This window comes from Bombus terrestris, chromosome 2 (genome assembly GCF_910591885.1).
Source record: "Bombus terrestris chromosome 2, iyBomTerr1.2, whole genome shotgun sequence".
NCBI lineage: Eukaryota > Metazoa > Arthropoda > Insecta > Hymenoptera > Apidae > Bombus > Bombus terrestris.
The window spans coordinates 13,244,228-13,259,635 of NC_063270.1; the positions used below are offsets into that span (position 1 = coordinate 13,244,228).

Consider the following 15,408-nt stretch of genomic DNA (forward strand, 5'->3'; position numbering starts at 1 on the left):
CAATTCGCGGCCAATGAATAAGAACGAAGGTTGTTCGTATCGCGCGTGAATACTCGTGCGTTGGTCGATGTCGACGATCGAAGCGCGCAAAGACTAAGAAAAAGAATTGGAAAAAGAAATTTTTGGACGGAACGTTATGATCCCGCAAGCGATTTGGCTTGTGTACGCTACGCCGTCGCCGGCAGCTTGCGCGTCACTGCGGAGAAACCGTTGTACGGCTGGCTTGGTTTGGCATCATGGCGCTAGGCTGGCGTGCGGTTGCGGTTGCGGAGCGGAATCTATGCCGCTGCTATGCCGCAGCGTTGCCAAATCTACCCGGTCAGTCGAGACTGAAAAGACGGCGAAACCCGCGAGCACGTCGCGATTGCCTCCTTTCCTCTGCGTGGATGTGTGTGCGACGCATCCTCGTTGGCCGGTCGTCACCGCCGCATTTTCAATGCGGTGATACTGGCGCTCATCGACCGCACCGGGTTTATAATAACGCTGCGAGAGAAACCGGTGATCGGCTGGAACCGGTTGTAGGAGGTAGTCCGATATTCGTACGTGAACAAAACGCATGTTTCGTCTTTGCGTCTATAATTAGATCGGACCATCAAATCGCGAAAATTCAAAGTGCACTTACGTAATCTCACGAAAGACAAAACATCATTATCAAACGATGCGATTGCTTGCACTACGGTAAACGAGAACACATCGGTGATTCCGTGGTTCGTACGATCCAGCAAACGCTTCGGATCGTTTTGATAGAACACGTACGTATGTAGACGGATACAGGTGGATTACGTTCTCATCGTCGTTGTTGATGCGGAATTCGCCGCAAGTTTCGACGTTGCCAAACGTGTTGCTAAGTGTACGAGTAAGTACGTCGAATGTGGCGCGTTGCTACGCGATCGTAGACACCGTGCTCAACAAGAATGGACGCGGACGCGCCGCGGCCACGTCGTCGCGTTTCTACCGCGCCGTTATCGACCATGTCCGGCCGTTTGGCAAACGCAGCGAAATCGACGCCGGCTGGTTGCTGAATGAAACGTTATATCCTGTTATCTCGCCTGCGATCTAGTAAAGACACCTTCGCGACCATTTTTACAAACAGAAACTGGGAATTAACGAAAATCGGCTTATAACACGTCCGAAGTTGTATAATATCGCTGGCGATTGTTTTATCGGGCAAGTTCATGGCGTTGATAGCAACACGTTTTTATGACGAAGAGTAAAATGAAAGAACAAACTAAATGAAACGCTTTGACGTACTACTGAGATCATAAATAATTACGTTTACGATCTAACGGTAAAATATCAGAATTAATTGATACATCGCGCGCAAATGCTTGCTGTCCAATAAACGACAAACTTTGCATAGTCGGATGAATATGTTTTGCACGTGATCAACAATGTCACGTTGTTTTACCGTTATATAAATAATTGACGACGGTCGATGCTATGGTTATTTTGACAAATATTTAAATGATTAAGTAGCATTTTAAAAATAATTCGAAAGAATCCAACTCTGAGGAACGATGTTACGATCCAAAAACATTTCGTGAAAGAAAAAAGTGTCCTAGAAAGAGAAGAGAAAAATAAACATCTCCTATACATTATCTGTGATTATCGTAACAAAACAAGGCTGTAAAATATAGACTATACATAGGCTTGACCAATACAGGTCAAAGTGAAACTGCTTAGATATTGTTTCCTACCAAAATATGGTTGAAGTTGGTAAATAAAACCAAACTATTACTATGATAGCCGTAACTAAACAAACGCCAAAAACGATTTGACGACAACGCAATATGTAATAAAAAAAAAGCGAACGAAGTTCCAAGCTACGAGAAAAGGACAGACTTTGCGCAGCAGCTGCAAATATCCCGAGAGGGGGCCGCCCAAACACGCAAGCTAAATGATGGAACAGAGATGAAAGATTTTCGAATAGAAGACGGAAAGAGCGTGAGCAAAGTCGAATGAGAAAGAAAGATCGATTGAGGGAAGGGCGAAAAGGGGGTGAATGAAAAGGAGTGAGAGAGGATACGTAGAGAGCTAAAGAGGGAAGGAGAAGAGAGAGAGATGTGTAGTCAGTCCAGACAGAGTGTACCTTTAACGCTCTTCGTCCTCCCAGATCCTAGTCAGTCTAGAGCCGGCAACAAGACGGTGAACATCGTTTCATTACACTCGTTTCTCTGTCCAACTGAAGCTATCGTCCTTTGAGACCTAATTCTTTGGTCACGTGTTCGAGTCCAGACAAATTCGATCGATCGTCATGCCGGAGTTCCTTGGAAAAAAATACAAGCTGTTCAGCAGCGAGAATTTCGACGATTTCATGAAGGCGCTCGGTACGTATGAATTGATAATATATACGTAAGTAAGTTGCTCCAATTGAGTTCGAAGAACGTGATTCATAATTAAACGTGTGCGTACGATACAAAGGTGAATGATAATACACGAGACGTTCTATATCGTTGCATGAATTTCATCCGTTAGATTATGATATCAAACGTTATTATCAGCGCCGACTGATGTGGCAAACAAATCGTAAATACCATAATCGAAATGAAATATTCATAAACATTGTACAGCACATATGCGAGTAACGACATTTTGTCGTTTGATAAGGGAGATATTTCAATTACGATCTGGTAACGAAATTGTGAAAGTACAACTTGCAATGTCATTCCTGTATTGTAGTAATAATCGATATACTCGATTGTTAGAACGAACTTGTGATATACCTATGTTATAAAAATATTTATTAATGACGGAAGATTAAAGTAAAATAAAAAATAATAAAATATTTTGATACAGTCAGACAAACCTCAAGAATGTGGGTGGCATGCACAATCAATGCTATAAAATAGCCGGTTCTGTTGCTGGGAAATTTAATTCCACCACAAACGAACGATCTCATTTATAATATTAGTGTCCGCAACGTATTGTAATGATAAATAAGATAATCAATTTTAATATGTTGAACTATGCTCCTGTGGCTGTGCAACGACCTGACCTCACGCTTAATTCCCGCCATGTGCCACAGACAGAGTCCGATTGTACTCCAATTTAACACTTGAATTAATTTACCAGCAAGATTAATAAATCGCAATTGTCAGTCGAATCGTACTAATGTATGGTACTTGTGGAGTTAACTTAATAAAAATACACTGACCGCGTTGCCTGATAATAGTCGAATAGGGGCCTTAAGCGAAGAACAAGATACATAACATTACAAAATGCGTATGATTTACTCGTCACATTGTAAGTGACAACAGTCGTATAAGCGCATCCGCAACATTTTCACATTCTCATTATATTGCAACCGGTTATTTCATACGATTACCGGAAATTAAATAAAAGTGCAAGCTCATTCTGATCGACATCGCCCACACGTTAAAGTGTTGACTAATACGAGCAAGGAATATAAATTATTCCTTCCTCGAATCGAGGGAGGCTGAAATCGTGCTGATGATTGATGTGTGTAAAAACATATTATAACTTTTTATAGATTCGCGATGATATTTTAAATCTTATACTATCATTTACATTTCAAAAAATATGGCTAATGATATCGGTCGCAATTACATAATCTATCGATATGCATATGAAGTACGTTGAAAACAAATATCACATAACCGGTGTAATTTGATGCGAATAAACGAACAAATAAGATTATGGTAACCTGTTTCATATTTTGTTTTTAAAGATATGTATGCGCGATGCGTTGTAGATATCGTAAATAATCGCAGAAAAGTTCAAACTTCAAAGTTTACATATTGGTATTTGGATTATGGAGAACCTGGTTCTCATTATTCACGATATAAGATGCGATAATAACACCGGTGGTGTTCAGTCTTGCTTTTACTTTCATTAGTAACGTGTCGTGCTTTATTCGTTCAAAATGCTTTCATCCGTTTTCGGAAAACAATACAAACTCCAATCGAGTGAAAATTTTGATGACTACATGAAAGCCTTGGGTAAGGAAGAAATTTATTTAGCAAAAAGTATCTTAAATTAATTATTTGTAATTCAAACTTAATTTGTAATTCAAACATTATAATCAAACATCTGCGCTTGCATTTATTAATTTGAAAAGAAGCTGTTCTTATAAATGACTGTTTGATTTTTTTTTAACTGTATATTCCTAACCTTTGGAGTTCTGTATTTTTTTTTCTTTTTTTTTTGTTTTAGGTGTAGGTATAATGACACGTAAAATGGGAAGCAGCGTGAGTCCCGTGATTGAACTAACAGAGAACAATGGAGTGTATACGTTGAAAACGACTAGCGCATTCAAGAACTCTGAAATAAAATTCAAGCTTGGTGAAGAATTTGATGAAGAAACAGCAGACGGAAGAAAAGTGAAGTGTGTCTGCACTTTAGATGGAAATAAACTTATTCAAGTACAAAAAGGAGAAAAGGAAACCACTATTGAAAGAGAATTCACGCCGACAGAAATGAAAGCGGTATGTATGCCTAAAAAAAATATACTTACGCGCGACAGAGGAAGAGAATAGAAAAAAATTATCTCGTTTAATCTTATAAGAACATTATCAGCAACCTTTGTATCTTAACAGTTTACTTATTATCTCAGTACAATCGTAAACGTTTAATCTAATAAAAACCATGGTCATAATAAATTACATAATCTCGATCATTAAGGAATTAGAAGCTCAGTGTTTCAATTGAATTACATTTTGTGCAATGGAAGTTCTGCAGGGTTGAACGACACTACGAAAGATAACAGGGCGAACATCTGATGATAATAACAATGCCTGTCATTGGTCAAAAGGTCCGCCAATTACCGCTTGCTCTTCGTGACTCGAACAATGTAATAAGTTCAATAATAGAGTTAATAATAACTGTTTCGAAACCTTGAAAGACAGTTTAAAAAACTATAGGAATCGTATATTACATTCGTTCAATGAAACTATTAAAATATGAAAATATTTGTTACATATATGTAATTTTTTTATCGAATTAAAGAAATGAATATTTTTTATGTTTCAGATCATGAAAGTTGATGATATCGTATGTACAAGAGTATACAAGGTTCAAGAATAAAGATGTTATTTAAGGAAATAATATTCCTTAATGAATTAAAAATTGATTAATGATGTTGAAAGTTGTTCTCGCTAATTAAGGGCAATATATTGTTTTCATAACTGTAAAAAAATAAACTTTTTTACACGCAGAATAATACATATGAACGCATAAATATGATACAGCTGGTATTATTTTCAAATAAGAGTTTAATATTTCGCAGTATGATACGATATATGAATATAATGTTACTCATATTCATATACGTAAGACGAAAATTATGTTGCATTTTGAAAGTATCAAATATTTCTATATTTTTTACGCATCTTTAAATGTTATTCATATGCTTCCATGTATGTTATATCCATTATGGATACATTGAACGAAATTTCAGAACAAATAAAGAATAATTTTGAACATCTTTGTATCAAAATATTTTTTTTATATAAATACAATGAAAACGAATACAATGAATAGAAAGCTTTAATTATAAATAATACAAAATAAAAGAACAATTTTGAAAACTTTACTGATCAATATTTACAATCCTAGTAACACATTTATTAAGTAATATTATCCATTAGGATCTATCACTGGAGAAATCTGAAAAATTTTATTTATATATCTATATCTATCTATACACTATATTTCTTTGTAAATACTGAGCAAGAATAAGTCACCCTTACATAATATTCTATGTAGCAAGTATGTCCTTCATCGGTTTTAACCATGTATTGAAAACACAATAGTCCACATGTATCAGTCCTCAATGAAACTTTGTTTGCACATGACAATGCTTTCATAGCTGGCTTAATATGTGAAAGTTTATAACTAGACATAGCTGTTGAAGTACATTGAAAGTTGTCAACCAATTCACCATCATGGGGTAATTCAATATGACAAATTCCAGCTAAACCAGTTGTACTAATACGAAAAAAAGGTGGAGCAGGTGATAAAAATAACTGCAATATTACCAAAATATAAAATTACTAAGCTATAATTTGATAAAATTTTTAAGCATTAAATTATGTTTTACCTCGATCAAATCACTAGTTGAATCAAGTTCGGATAAGATATCTTTTAATAGTTCAGTTTGGAGGACTACTTTGTTCAAAACATTTTCTGGTTCAAGATGAAAATCTAATAACTCATCAGGTTCCTGAGTTTTTAAAGAACAATCCGTTATAATACCATCTTCCTCTATCAGAACTGTTACAGGATGTCCATTGCCCTGTTATAAAAACTTCTATTTGTTAATAGCAAAGTAAAACTTCTATTTATTAATAGCTAAATACAAGGTTTATAATATATTTTGACCATATGTACTTCATAGAAGAGCTGCAAAGCTACAGAACTCCCTTGACAATTTATATTACTCCAAAACATACAGAGGCACTCCACTAATATATTTAAATTTACTCTAAATATTACATCTTCCTTTAAATTAAACACTTGAAATACATGAGCTGGTATATAAGCACTAGCTTGCATGCATTTTGCATCTTCTACTGTTACTTTTAAACCATTCTCAGTTCCAAAACATGTGGCATTCTGAAGAAAATCAAAAAGTTTTTATATCAAAATCTATTTTGTCTCTGCTAGAAATCTAAAAAAAAGTGGCCTATTATTATACCTCTTTAAAATTAATTGCTTTTAGTAACAATACTATAGTTTTAAGATTTCCTAACTTCGCAACTAAATTGTAATTTTCTACTTCAGTGTACATATTCTTTATCTAAAACTTGAAATAATAGCAAGCTTTGAAATTGTTCCTCTGTTATATATTGATAAGACAATTTATCTTTTGTGATGGCAGTTAACCAAACTGCTAAAACATGTTTACAAGTAAATAAAGATCTATCATTTAGCACTTGACATCTGGAAGTATATTTTACAATCATCAATATTTGTTATTATAAATACCTAGAGAAGTTATATATTTTATACCTAAAGGATGCACAAAGACAATAGTTTATATCTGGGAAAAGCATATATATTGCTCCTGACAATCCTCTAACCTGCACTAAATATCTGGCAGTATGTCTATCATTATGAGGTGGAACACCAGCACTTTCAGAAGGAAAAATATAAGTTATACGTCCTTGTTCATACAATTCTAATGCCCTTTCAAATGCATCACCAAAGATGTTATACAGATTTAATAGTACATCATCTAAAACTAAAATCATTAATTGTTGTGTAAAAATTTGCCATTGATAATTACGCAACATTATATAATCACATAGTAAATATGTATACATTTCTGTTCTTTTTTAAAACTGTCAGCTGCTTCCTTTAGCACTTTATTTACAAACTCTGCATATTTTATATCGTACGTCTTAGACAGAAGTGCATTTGATGCTAATTTTTTGTTTACACTCATGAAGGTTACGTTTTATGTAAGTACATATTTTAATGTAACTTTTGTACAAAAAATATAAATAAAAGAAATGTTGATAAATAGCCAACACAAAGTTATCTTAATTTGAATCACATTACTTTAAACAACTTAACATGTCAAAAGATGATAAAAGTACATTTAACTATCTTCACATCGTAATTACTAGCATTCCCTATTTTACCAACATAAAGTACAGGTTATTTCCTATATACAATTGTTTGATATGTTGGCACTACTGATGATTCAAAATGAATTTATTATAGTGATTCGTAACGTTTTTAGGAGTTATGTAGTGCACTTTCAAAAATTTCGAAAAATGAGTCGGCGACGAAGGCGAGCTGATTTCATAGATTCGCTAAATAGTTTTCGTAAGTACAGAATTAATGATACAAGTGATTTTATCTAAATAAAGATATTAATTTACGTGTTAATCTTTCATCTAATAATAAAACAACATTTTTTTTCAGAACATTGTGAGACTGATCTCGATACATTTTCTTCAATGTCTCAAGACAGTTTGAATGAAATTCAAAGTAAAGATAAAAATAATCATACATCTGATAATACTACGTGCAACAATAAAGATTCTCCCATTTTAGCTGGCAGCTTTTCAAAACTTTCTTGTATACAGAATCCATCAATTGATTCATCTTCAATTATACATTCTACATCAAATTTAAATAAGTGTATTGACTTATTTCGAGATAAACAGTTATGTGTAAAAACGGATAATAATAAAGAAAATAGTAATCCTCAGAATTTTACAAATAATACATCTAACAAATTGTCAAGTGCAGTCAAAAAGCAAACCACAGATTTGTATCCTAAGTCACAATCCAATTCAATGTGCAAAAATTTAAGAAGGGATACCAATTACAATGTAAACAGTAATAGATTAAATGAAAGTTCTATTCCGGATAATGCATCTAATACAAAACTGATACCGTCATTTGCTTCTCCCCATTATACAGATGGAAACAAACAGAATTTTTCTAGAAATTATAAAGATGAACATGTGGATATTGAAACAAAAAAATTTGAGACAATGCTTTGTTTATTAGATAATTACTTTAATCAAGCACAAGAAGTTTCACAGACACAACAAATATTAAAACGTTTATCTGATAAATTCGAACAGTCACCAAAAACTTTTACTGAGAAACTGTTAACTATCATTGAAGAGTCTGTCATGTATGATGATGATGATGATGGAAACAAAACGTCTGCAATAAATTTAAGCAGATTAACAACAGAATTTAGAAAAATGTGTAAATTTATTGAAGATGAATCTGCTCCTGAATGGCTTTCATTTCAAATGTCTACACTTACACATCCAGAAGCTTCTATAAGCCCTGCATGCAATAGATCTATTCGCACGACAAATTGCAAAAATGAAAAATTATGTTCTCCCATAAATACATCTCTATGTACTACTCCTGTTTCTGGTATAGATGTAATTAAAAGAAGATTCTTCGCTAAAATATCAAAATGTAATTCTAATAAGAGTATTAATAATGTAGATAATACAAGTAGTACATCTTTTGAACATTTGGAAGATCAGTGTAATAGATTATTTCCTAAAGAAAAAGAATGTTCTGCCCCTTTACAAAAAATTTTGTCATTGCCTTCTTTGTTAAGTATGAGTCATATTCATAATATATGTGAGCAACAAATGGCATCATTAAATGTGTCTGATGATGTAAATCCACCAAAAAATAGAGCATTAAGTACTCCAAATTTATTGGATATATGTCAAAGTCCATCTACAAACAAAACAGACCTTAATTGCTCGAAGTTAAAAGAATTATACAATAAATCGCAAGGTAATCAGTGTAGTGATATCTCATATTCTAAGAAAAAAACTAAAAGAATTAATGAAAAGCCTGTTTTGGATATGGAGACACCTGATAAGGTAAATAGTTATGCAATACTAGATCTAGATGAATTAGACAAATCACTTATACAAGACATAGCAGAAAAAAGGAAGAGGTGTCTTAATACAGCAAGAATTATTACAGAAATTAATGCAGATCCTGAAATTATACAGATACAAAAAACATTGAGAATGTCTCCTATGTTTGCTAATGATAATGAATCAAATTCATTGAATGATGAAACTAAATTTTTACAAACTCTAGTCTCTTGTAAAGACTATCAAATGTGTTTAGAAAAACATAAATCCCTTTTGAAGATACTTGAAAATTCAAATTCTTTTGTAAATGAAAATAACTTAAAGAAAACTGAAGACGCTGATCCAAAATATGAAAAAAATATAGTTTCTAAAAAAGAAACCGTAAATATTAAAAAAACATCTAGTGGTACAAAATTTAATTTAAGTCCAAATGTAAAATCGCCATTGTTAAAAAAACAAGGTATGCAAGAGAAAGAGATACAAGAAAGTACAAAGACAAAACTTTTTACGACACCCGGAAAATCTCCTTTAAATAAGAATTGTAGAAAGAAAAAAACATATTTTCCTGATATGAACACTCCTGTACAGAATACTAAAGTAAGACACATTTTGAAAAGTCCACATGCAGAAGGCTTGTATCGCTTGAATTATAATACTATAATGTCACCAGTGGGTATGTATATAAGAGGCACAGATATGCAACTTATAAAAAATGTACATGCTAAAACAGATAATTTATTGCTTACTCCTGTGAAACAGAATACTAAATCATTATCAAACAGAAACACAAAACAAAATGTTTCATCAAAAACTGTAAATAAAACTCAAAAAACCACAGCTCTCAAGTTTAATTTATCTCCTAGAATAAATACAAATGAACAGGAGGTAAATATAAATATATCTAAATTTACTTAAATGCTGTATTGGTAATTTTTGACTTATGTGTGTATGTTTTTTTTTTTTTTTTTATAAGGTACATGCAATAAAAACACCAGAATGTGATAATACACCTGCAAGTAATTTTGTCCTTCCTAAGGTTTCATATAAACTTCCTTTACAAGTTAAAACAGTAGGTACTTCTATATACCATTTCTATATTTTGGAAATATGTTAATTCATTATACATATTTATAGATAAGGAATAGTAATTCGCCAAAACATGGAATGCGTGTAAAGAAATTGCTTGAAACTGCTCAAAGCAAAGTTGTCATCCGACACGAAGGTATAATTACATTTGATTATGGAAGAAAATGTGGGAATTCTTAGCTTTATGATTTAAATCTATGTGTATGAAAAATATTTTCAGCCCGGATAAATTCAGCACAAAAAGGGAAGAATGCAGCAAGTAATGGGGTGTATGAAATTAATTATGAACCTGAAGATGAATCCATACATGTTGAAGAAGCAGCCAGAAAAACGAATTTTATTAACAATTGGAGAAATGCTTAAATTCTATTTAAATATTTGCAATAAAATAAATATTTCATATTTTTATTATAAGTAACTTAAGCATTGGTAGAAACCAATAATATTTAGTGAAGTACATATAATTTCATTTAATTTAATTCTATATTCTAAAAAAGTTCCTAGTGAACTTTACAACTTTTACTTCCTATTAAATAAATATTAAATATATAGCATAAAACGAGGTACATACAAGTGAAAATACATATTCCCCTATTTATGCTTTCTAATAGACTTTCTAATAGATTTTGGGGAAAGAATGGAAAGAAATTTAGTTATTTATTATTCTAATTGTAAGTCATTACTCTAGTCTTTGCATAAAGTTTCTAGAATAAACTTTAATTCATTGTAGTATCAGACTCTGATAGTACTAATATTTTTATCTCATAATGTAGTGTAACGTGCAATGTTATTCATTGGTTTCGTGCTGCACTAAATCAGGGACGTAAATTGTGTATCTATATACCCCTATGTATCTAAATTGTGTATCTAAGTAATTCTACTTAGTAGCATTTAAAATTAAATATATACAGACAATCGCATTAATTTCTAACAGTAGAATTGTCATAGTTTGAAGTTATTTGTTACTTTTATTAATTAATTGTAAAATGTGTATTGCAATATTCTGCGATGTAATATATGATGAAAAACCTTAATGCAGAAAACCAAACAATTCCATATAATTATTATCATATTAGAAAACTTTGACAGATATTGGTATAATATAAAGAGTATTTGAAATTCCATAATTCTAAATTTAATGTATGAAGCTAGTGTGAATAAGTACGCTCCTGCTTTGCGCATGGCACGCACGACGCTAGTTGCACACGCCGTTAAGATGCGTTAGTATAAGAGGGCTTATGGTAGGAGATGATCGATAAATTCGAACGGGTACGCCGGAACTAACAAGTGATCATTCAGCTTCCAAGTGATTCGAATCAAGTAACTACGTAAAAACTACAAAATGCCAGGACCAGGTTGCGACAAGTGCTCTGGTAAGAATTACTTTCACTTCCAAGAATCTTCTTATATTATACGATCATCTGATTTGGATGTAATGCAATTTGGATATATACAATTCAGTAAATTATTCTGAAATTTTTAGTAATCTTGCTCACTTTTAGTTGAGTGCCAATATTTTCAATATACCTGTTTAATGCTTGTTAATTTGCTACATATATTTTAACACTTTCATTTATAATATTTTTTATTTTTCAATTGTAATTATTACCAGATCCAACTGATTTTTTTATATTTACGACAACTGTTTCTTCGTTTTGCTTCAAATTATTTTAAAAAATTTGTATTTTGTGTTAAGGCATTTTGATATTTTGATATTTTATACAGTTTTGTTTCATATGAATGAATGGGGGATAATTGAAATTTCTAGAATTACGCGAAATTTTCTTACAATTTTTATAATATGCGGTTAGCTTTATTGGTTTATACAGGAAGTAATGAAATAATTTATTCATCAAACGCTATTACGGGCAGTGCTCAATTGATGATTTTGACCAATTTATATATAGTGAACGCAAATTTCCTCAATAAAATTGACTGCTACACTTAATACTTATTTTTTACTTTGTCTAATATTTAAAATGTTATTTCTTATTGCAGATAAATGCCAACAATGTCAATGTGGCGACAAATGCAAGTGCTGCGTCTCCTCATGTGGAGGTAATAACTCTTAGTTTAAATTATTTCCAGAATTTAAATTTAAATTTTCAAACAATATGTTAAAAAAATTATACTCTAACTTTTAGACTTGTGATAAGGTAGAAAGATTTCTTCGAAGGAATGTGGTAATGATTCTCTGTTCCGACTGTACATATCCCATTTTTTGTAAACTTGAGCAAGGATCGCTTAACCGTGACCATTATTAATGTCGGTTCACTCTATAGTTCGGTTAAGTTACGAGTTTTAGTACTTTCACGAAATATTTCTTTGCAAATAACTGTTCAAAACATTACAATTTTTTAAATCATGAATTATTGTTTGTTTTACATTTTATTATACTTAATGTTTATTGTAAATAAATTCTCATTAAATACTTAACACTAATCATATTTTTGTATTTTGTGTTACAGACAAATGCGCTTGCAAATCTGGCGGACAGTGTAGTTGTAAGCCCTGTAAATGCTAAAGTTCAGACAGGACGCTAATAAATTGATCAACACCGAGAATGGATGTTGCAATTTTAGATGTCATCATCTACTCATGCTTCCCCTACTACTATTATCATTAATATTACAAAATTTTATCGCAAAGAATAAATAATAATACATATTATACGAGCAGTCATTATGTCACTTAATAAAAGTATTAAAAGTTATTTCTTGCATTTGTTATATTCTATAAATGTATACATATATCTTTTACGAAACTATGCTTTTTACAAAACTGTTACCTTTATTGTGTGAAATATAATAAAGATTTAACAGCATATTTTGTTTTTCCCCTAGAACTTTATTAACGTAACTAATAAAATTTTTTAGTTATTCTAATTTGGAAATATATGACCTTCCTTACTCATAATCGATTCGCAGGAAACGATCAAAGAGTCTTTACGGATGACATAAATGCGCATTACGCATCGATATATGTATATATAAATACACATACATATAATAACTACATCAAAGGATATGGAAACTACGTCTCGACTTAGGTAGGCGCATTTTTCATATAACGAAAACTACTTTAATACTTATCATATATTGATTTACCTCTTACTGATAAAGCTATGTGTGGTCAAAGCTGGAGCATATAAATTTCACCGCCTACTTCATTTTTCTTCTTTGCGTGCGTTAGTCACTCAAAATGTTCCACTACACTTTTTCTTATAAAAACTATAAGATATAACGTCTTTTATTTACACTCGTAACGTCGATAACGATTATTAATTAAAAAAACTTCAAACTTCAAAAGTCGATCTATTTCAAAAATTATAATTTTACGCCGCTAGATGATTCAAACTTATTTCATCATAAGCAAATTATGAAACATAAGAGTGGCAACAGCGATAATAAAATTAGTTATTTTACTTGTCGATCTTGTCAGCCAATGATAATCCAGTATTGTTTACCGTGTAACAGCAAGGCTTGGTTAATTTCAGCACTCGTTCACTAGAGTGCGCCACTAGAGCTAGAGAAAATTTCTAGTTTAAAGTAGTGATTTGAAACGTGCGCGTCATATTGACGTAAATAATTAGAAAATTGAAGTAATTGTGTGATATTAATTATCCAGTATTCCTTGATATACATCTACAAGAATAATATAACGTAGTTTATATCGAGTACGTGTTGTGTGTCATATAAATGTGATCACTATCTGTTTTTACGTTTCTTATAAGTACTTTCCATTTGAAGATTTCTTGACAAGATGTCTATCTATACGAGGTAAGTTTAAACATATCACGTGTAACATTTAGATTAAATTATTTATGTTGGCATTGTATAAAATGTCAAATATTTTCTCTACTTGATATTTTTTTCATAACATTATAATATACTTTTTATATCGAGAACTATCTTCAGAAATTTATCGATTATTTATAAACTTGCGAATACGCCATAGAAGGATCGTGTATCTAGTTCATTTCTCTTCGTGCTAATAAAAAATGTACTGGAAGGATTTGGTATTCCCATTAAATATCGAGTAAAGTGCACGTATTTGTGTATAGTAGTTCCCTGTATTTACATAGACTGTGTTGGTCCTTGCCGTGTCGTAGAACAGAGAGAATGATTGAGTTCGCCGGTTTCAAACAGAGTTTACCGGCTTCCATGTCGTTCCACCAATGAGAATTCAGTTGATCGACCGTCTCTATCTTCGTAGAGAGCATAAATTGATTCAAAGACGCAAAATACTGAAACTTTAAAATAATCAAAGACTGAAGGTTCAAATCTTATATACACGTATAGGTTAGGTTAAATTTTTTGAAAAATATTCAGGTATTAATAGTAGTCTGAAAGAAATACGTACAAAATATATACAAAATATAAAGTTTAATTTATAATAAGTTCTAATATACGTTATAATAAGTAATAGTATTCGGTATTATTGATTTATCCTTAAGTGAAAATTCAATAAGGTGAATCGATTATAATTGGAAAGCAGAACTATGCGATCTCGTCACCGCGAAAATATACGAACGTCGTTTCCGTTTCCAGTATCACGATCAAATATCGACATATGTATAATAGCGGTTCGACTGTAGGAAGCGGTCACGAATCGGCGCCGCTCCTTTAATTGATAACCCGATTAATTATACATTCGGACTTTGAGCGCAACACCAGTTCGCCAGTTCAAACAAGGGTGGCAAGTCGTCCGGAATGCGGCATGCAAAGTGCCGCTTGCGTGCGAAACGGCTGTGAGCTAACGTGGCTTTTGTTAAAAGCGCTTAAATTTATAATGATCGCCGTTATCGGCCGTCGCGATCGAAAGGTACGACGGTCGAATTTAAGGATGCACGACAGAAAACTTGATTTCCATTTGAATCGTTGTATACGAATGGAAATTCTATTTAATCACCACTTATGTCGTTTAACATCTGAAAGATTTTTTTAATATACATATTCTTCAAATTTATCGCTGTTATGTAGCATAT

General features: G+C 32.2%; 5 protein-coding genes and 1 long non-coding RNA gene across 9 annotated transcripts in view; 3 read left to right on the plus strand and 3 right to left on the minus strand.

Annotated features, from left to right (window-relative positions):
• The window catches only part of LOC100643844 (calmodulin), a 64,689-nt gene extending 62,466 nt beyond the window's left edge, over positions 1-2,223 (minus strand). The window contains exon 1 of the mRNA XM_012319632.3: positions 2,090-2,223. The gene's annotated coding sequence lies outside the window, so the exon portion shown is untranslated. The remainder of the gene's footprint in view (positions 1-2,089) is intronic.
• LOC100644162 (sodium/calcium exchanger regulatory protein 1) lies at positions 2,108-5,439 on the plus strand. 2 transcript variants are annotated; one of them, XM_003393769.4, is made up of 3 exons: positions 2,108-2,327; positions 4,174-4,445; positions 4,990-5,439. In XM_003393769.4, the coding sequence occupies exons 1-3, from the start codon at positions 2,255-2,257 to the stop codon at positions 5,041-5,043; spliced, it is 399 nt and encodes a 132-aa protein (XP_003393817.1). In that variant the 5' UTR covers positions 2,108-2,254; the 3' UTR covers positions 5,044-5,439. The 2 variants fall into 2 exon arrangements, with proteins under 2 accessions (XP_003393817.1, XP_003393818.1); XM_003393770.4 differs by lacking the exon at positions 2,108-2,327 and adding an exon at positions 3,706-3,959.
• Positions 5,440-5,487: 48 nt separating this feature from the next.
• Positions 5,488-6,798, minus strand: LOC100643967 (cell cycle checkpoint protein RAD1). 2 transcript variants are annotated; one of them, XM_012319585.3, is made up of 5 exons: positions 6,656-6,798; positions 6,349-6,573; positions 6,059-6,253; positions 5,709-5,984; positions 5,488-5,625 (listed from the first exon to the last, which is right to left on the minus strand). In XM_012319585.3, exons 1-5 carry the CDS (start codon positions 6,746-6,748, stop codon positions 5,596-5,598), a joined length of 819 nt encoding a protein of 272 aa, XP_012174975.1. In that variant the 5' UTR covers positions 6,749-6,798; the 3' UTR covers positions 5,488-5,595. The 2 variants fall into 2 exon arrangements, with proteins under 2 accessions (XP_012174975.1, XP_020722512.1); XM_020866853.2 differs by having other exon boundaries at positions 5,488-5,984.
• Positions 6,346-7,557, minus strand: LOC125384631 (zinc finger SWIM domain-containing protein 7-like). 2 transcript variants are annotated; one of them, XM_048414471.1, is made up of 3 exons: positions 7,282-7,557; positions 6,970-7,201; positions 6,346-6,900 (listed from the first exon to the last, which is right to left on the minus strand). In XM_048414471.1, exons 1-3 carry the CDS (start codon positions 7,403-7,405, stop codon positions 6,738-6,740), a joined length of 519 nt encoding a protein of 172 aa, XP_048270428.1. In that variant the 5' UTR covers positions 7,406-7,557; the 3' UTR covers positions 6,346-6,737. The 2 variants fall into 2 exon arrangements, with proteins under 2 accessions (XP_048270428.1, XP_048270429.1); XM_048414472.1 differs by having other exon boundaries at positions 6,688-6,900; positions 7,041-7,201; positions 7,282-7,543.
• Positions 7,537-13,134, plus strand: LOC100643603. Its single transcript, XM_048414449.1, has 8 exons — positions 7,537-7,619; positions 7,706-7,791; positions 7,891-10,220; positions 10,309-10,404; positions 10,470-10,557; positions 10,642-11,794; positions 12,420-12,479; positions 12,890-13,134. Exons 1-6 carry the CDS (start codon positions 7,537-7,539, stop codon positions 10,782-10,784), a joined length of 2,826 nt encoding a protein of 941 aa, XP_048270406.1. The 3' UTR covers positions 10,785-11,794; positions 12,420-12,479; positions 12,890-13,134.
• A 619-nt stretch (positions 13,135-13,753) lies between these two features.
• The window catches only part of LOC110119929, a 128,357-nt gene continuing 126,702 nt past the window's right edge, over positions 13,754-15,408 (plus strand). The window contains exon 1 of the long non-coding RNA XR_002308449.2: positions 13,754-14,200. This is a non-coding gene — a long non-coding RNA (uncharacterized LOC110119929). The remainder of the gene's footprint in view (positions 14,201-15,408) is intronic.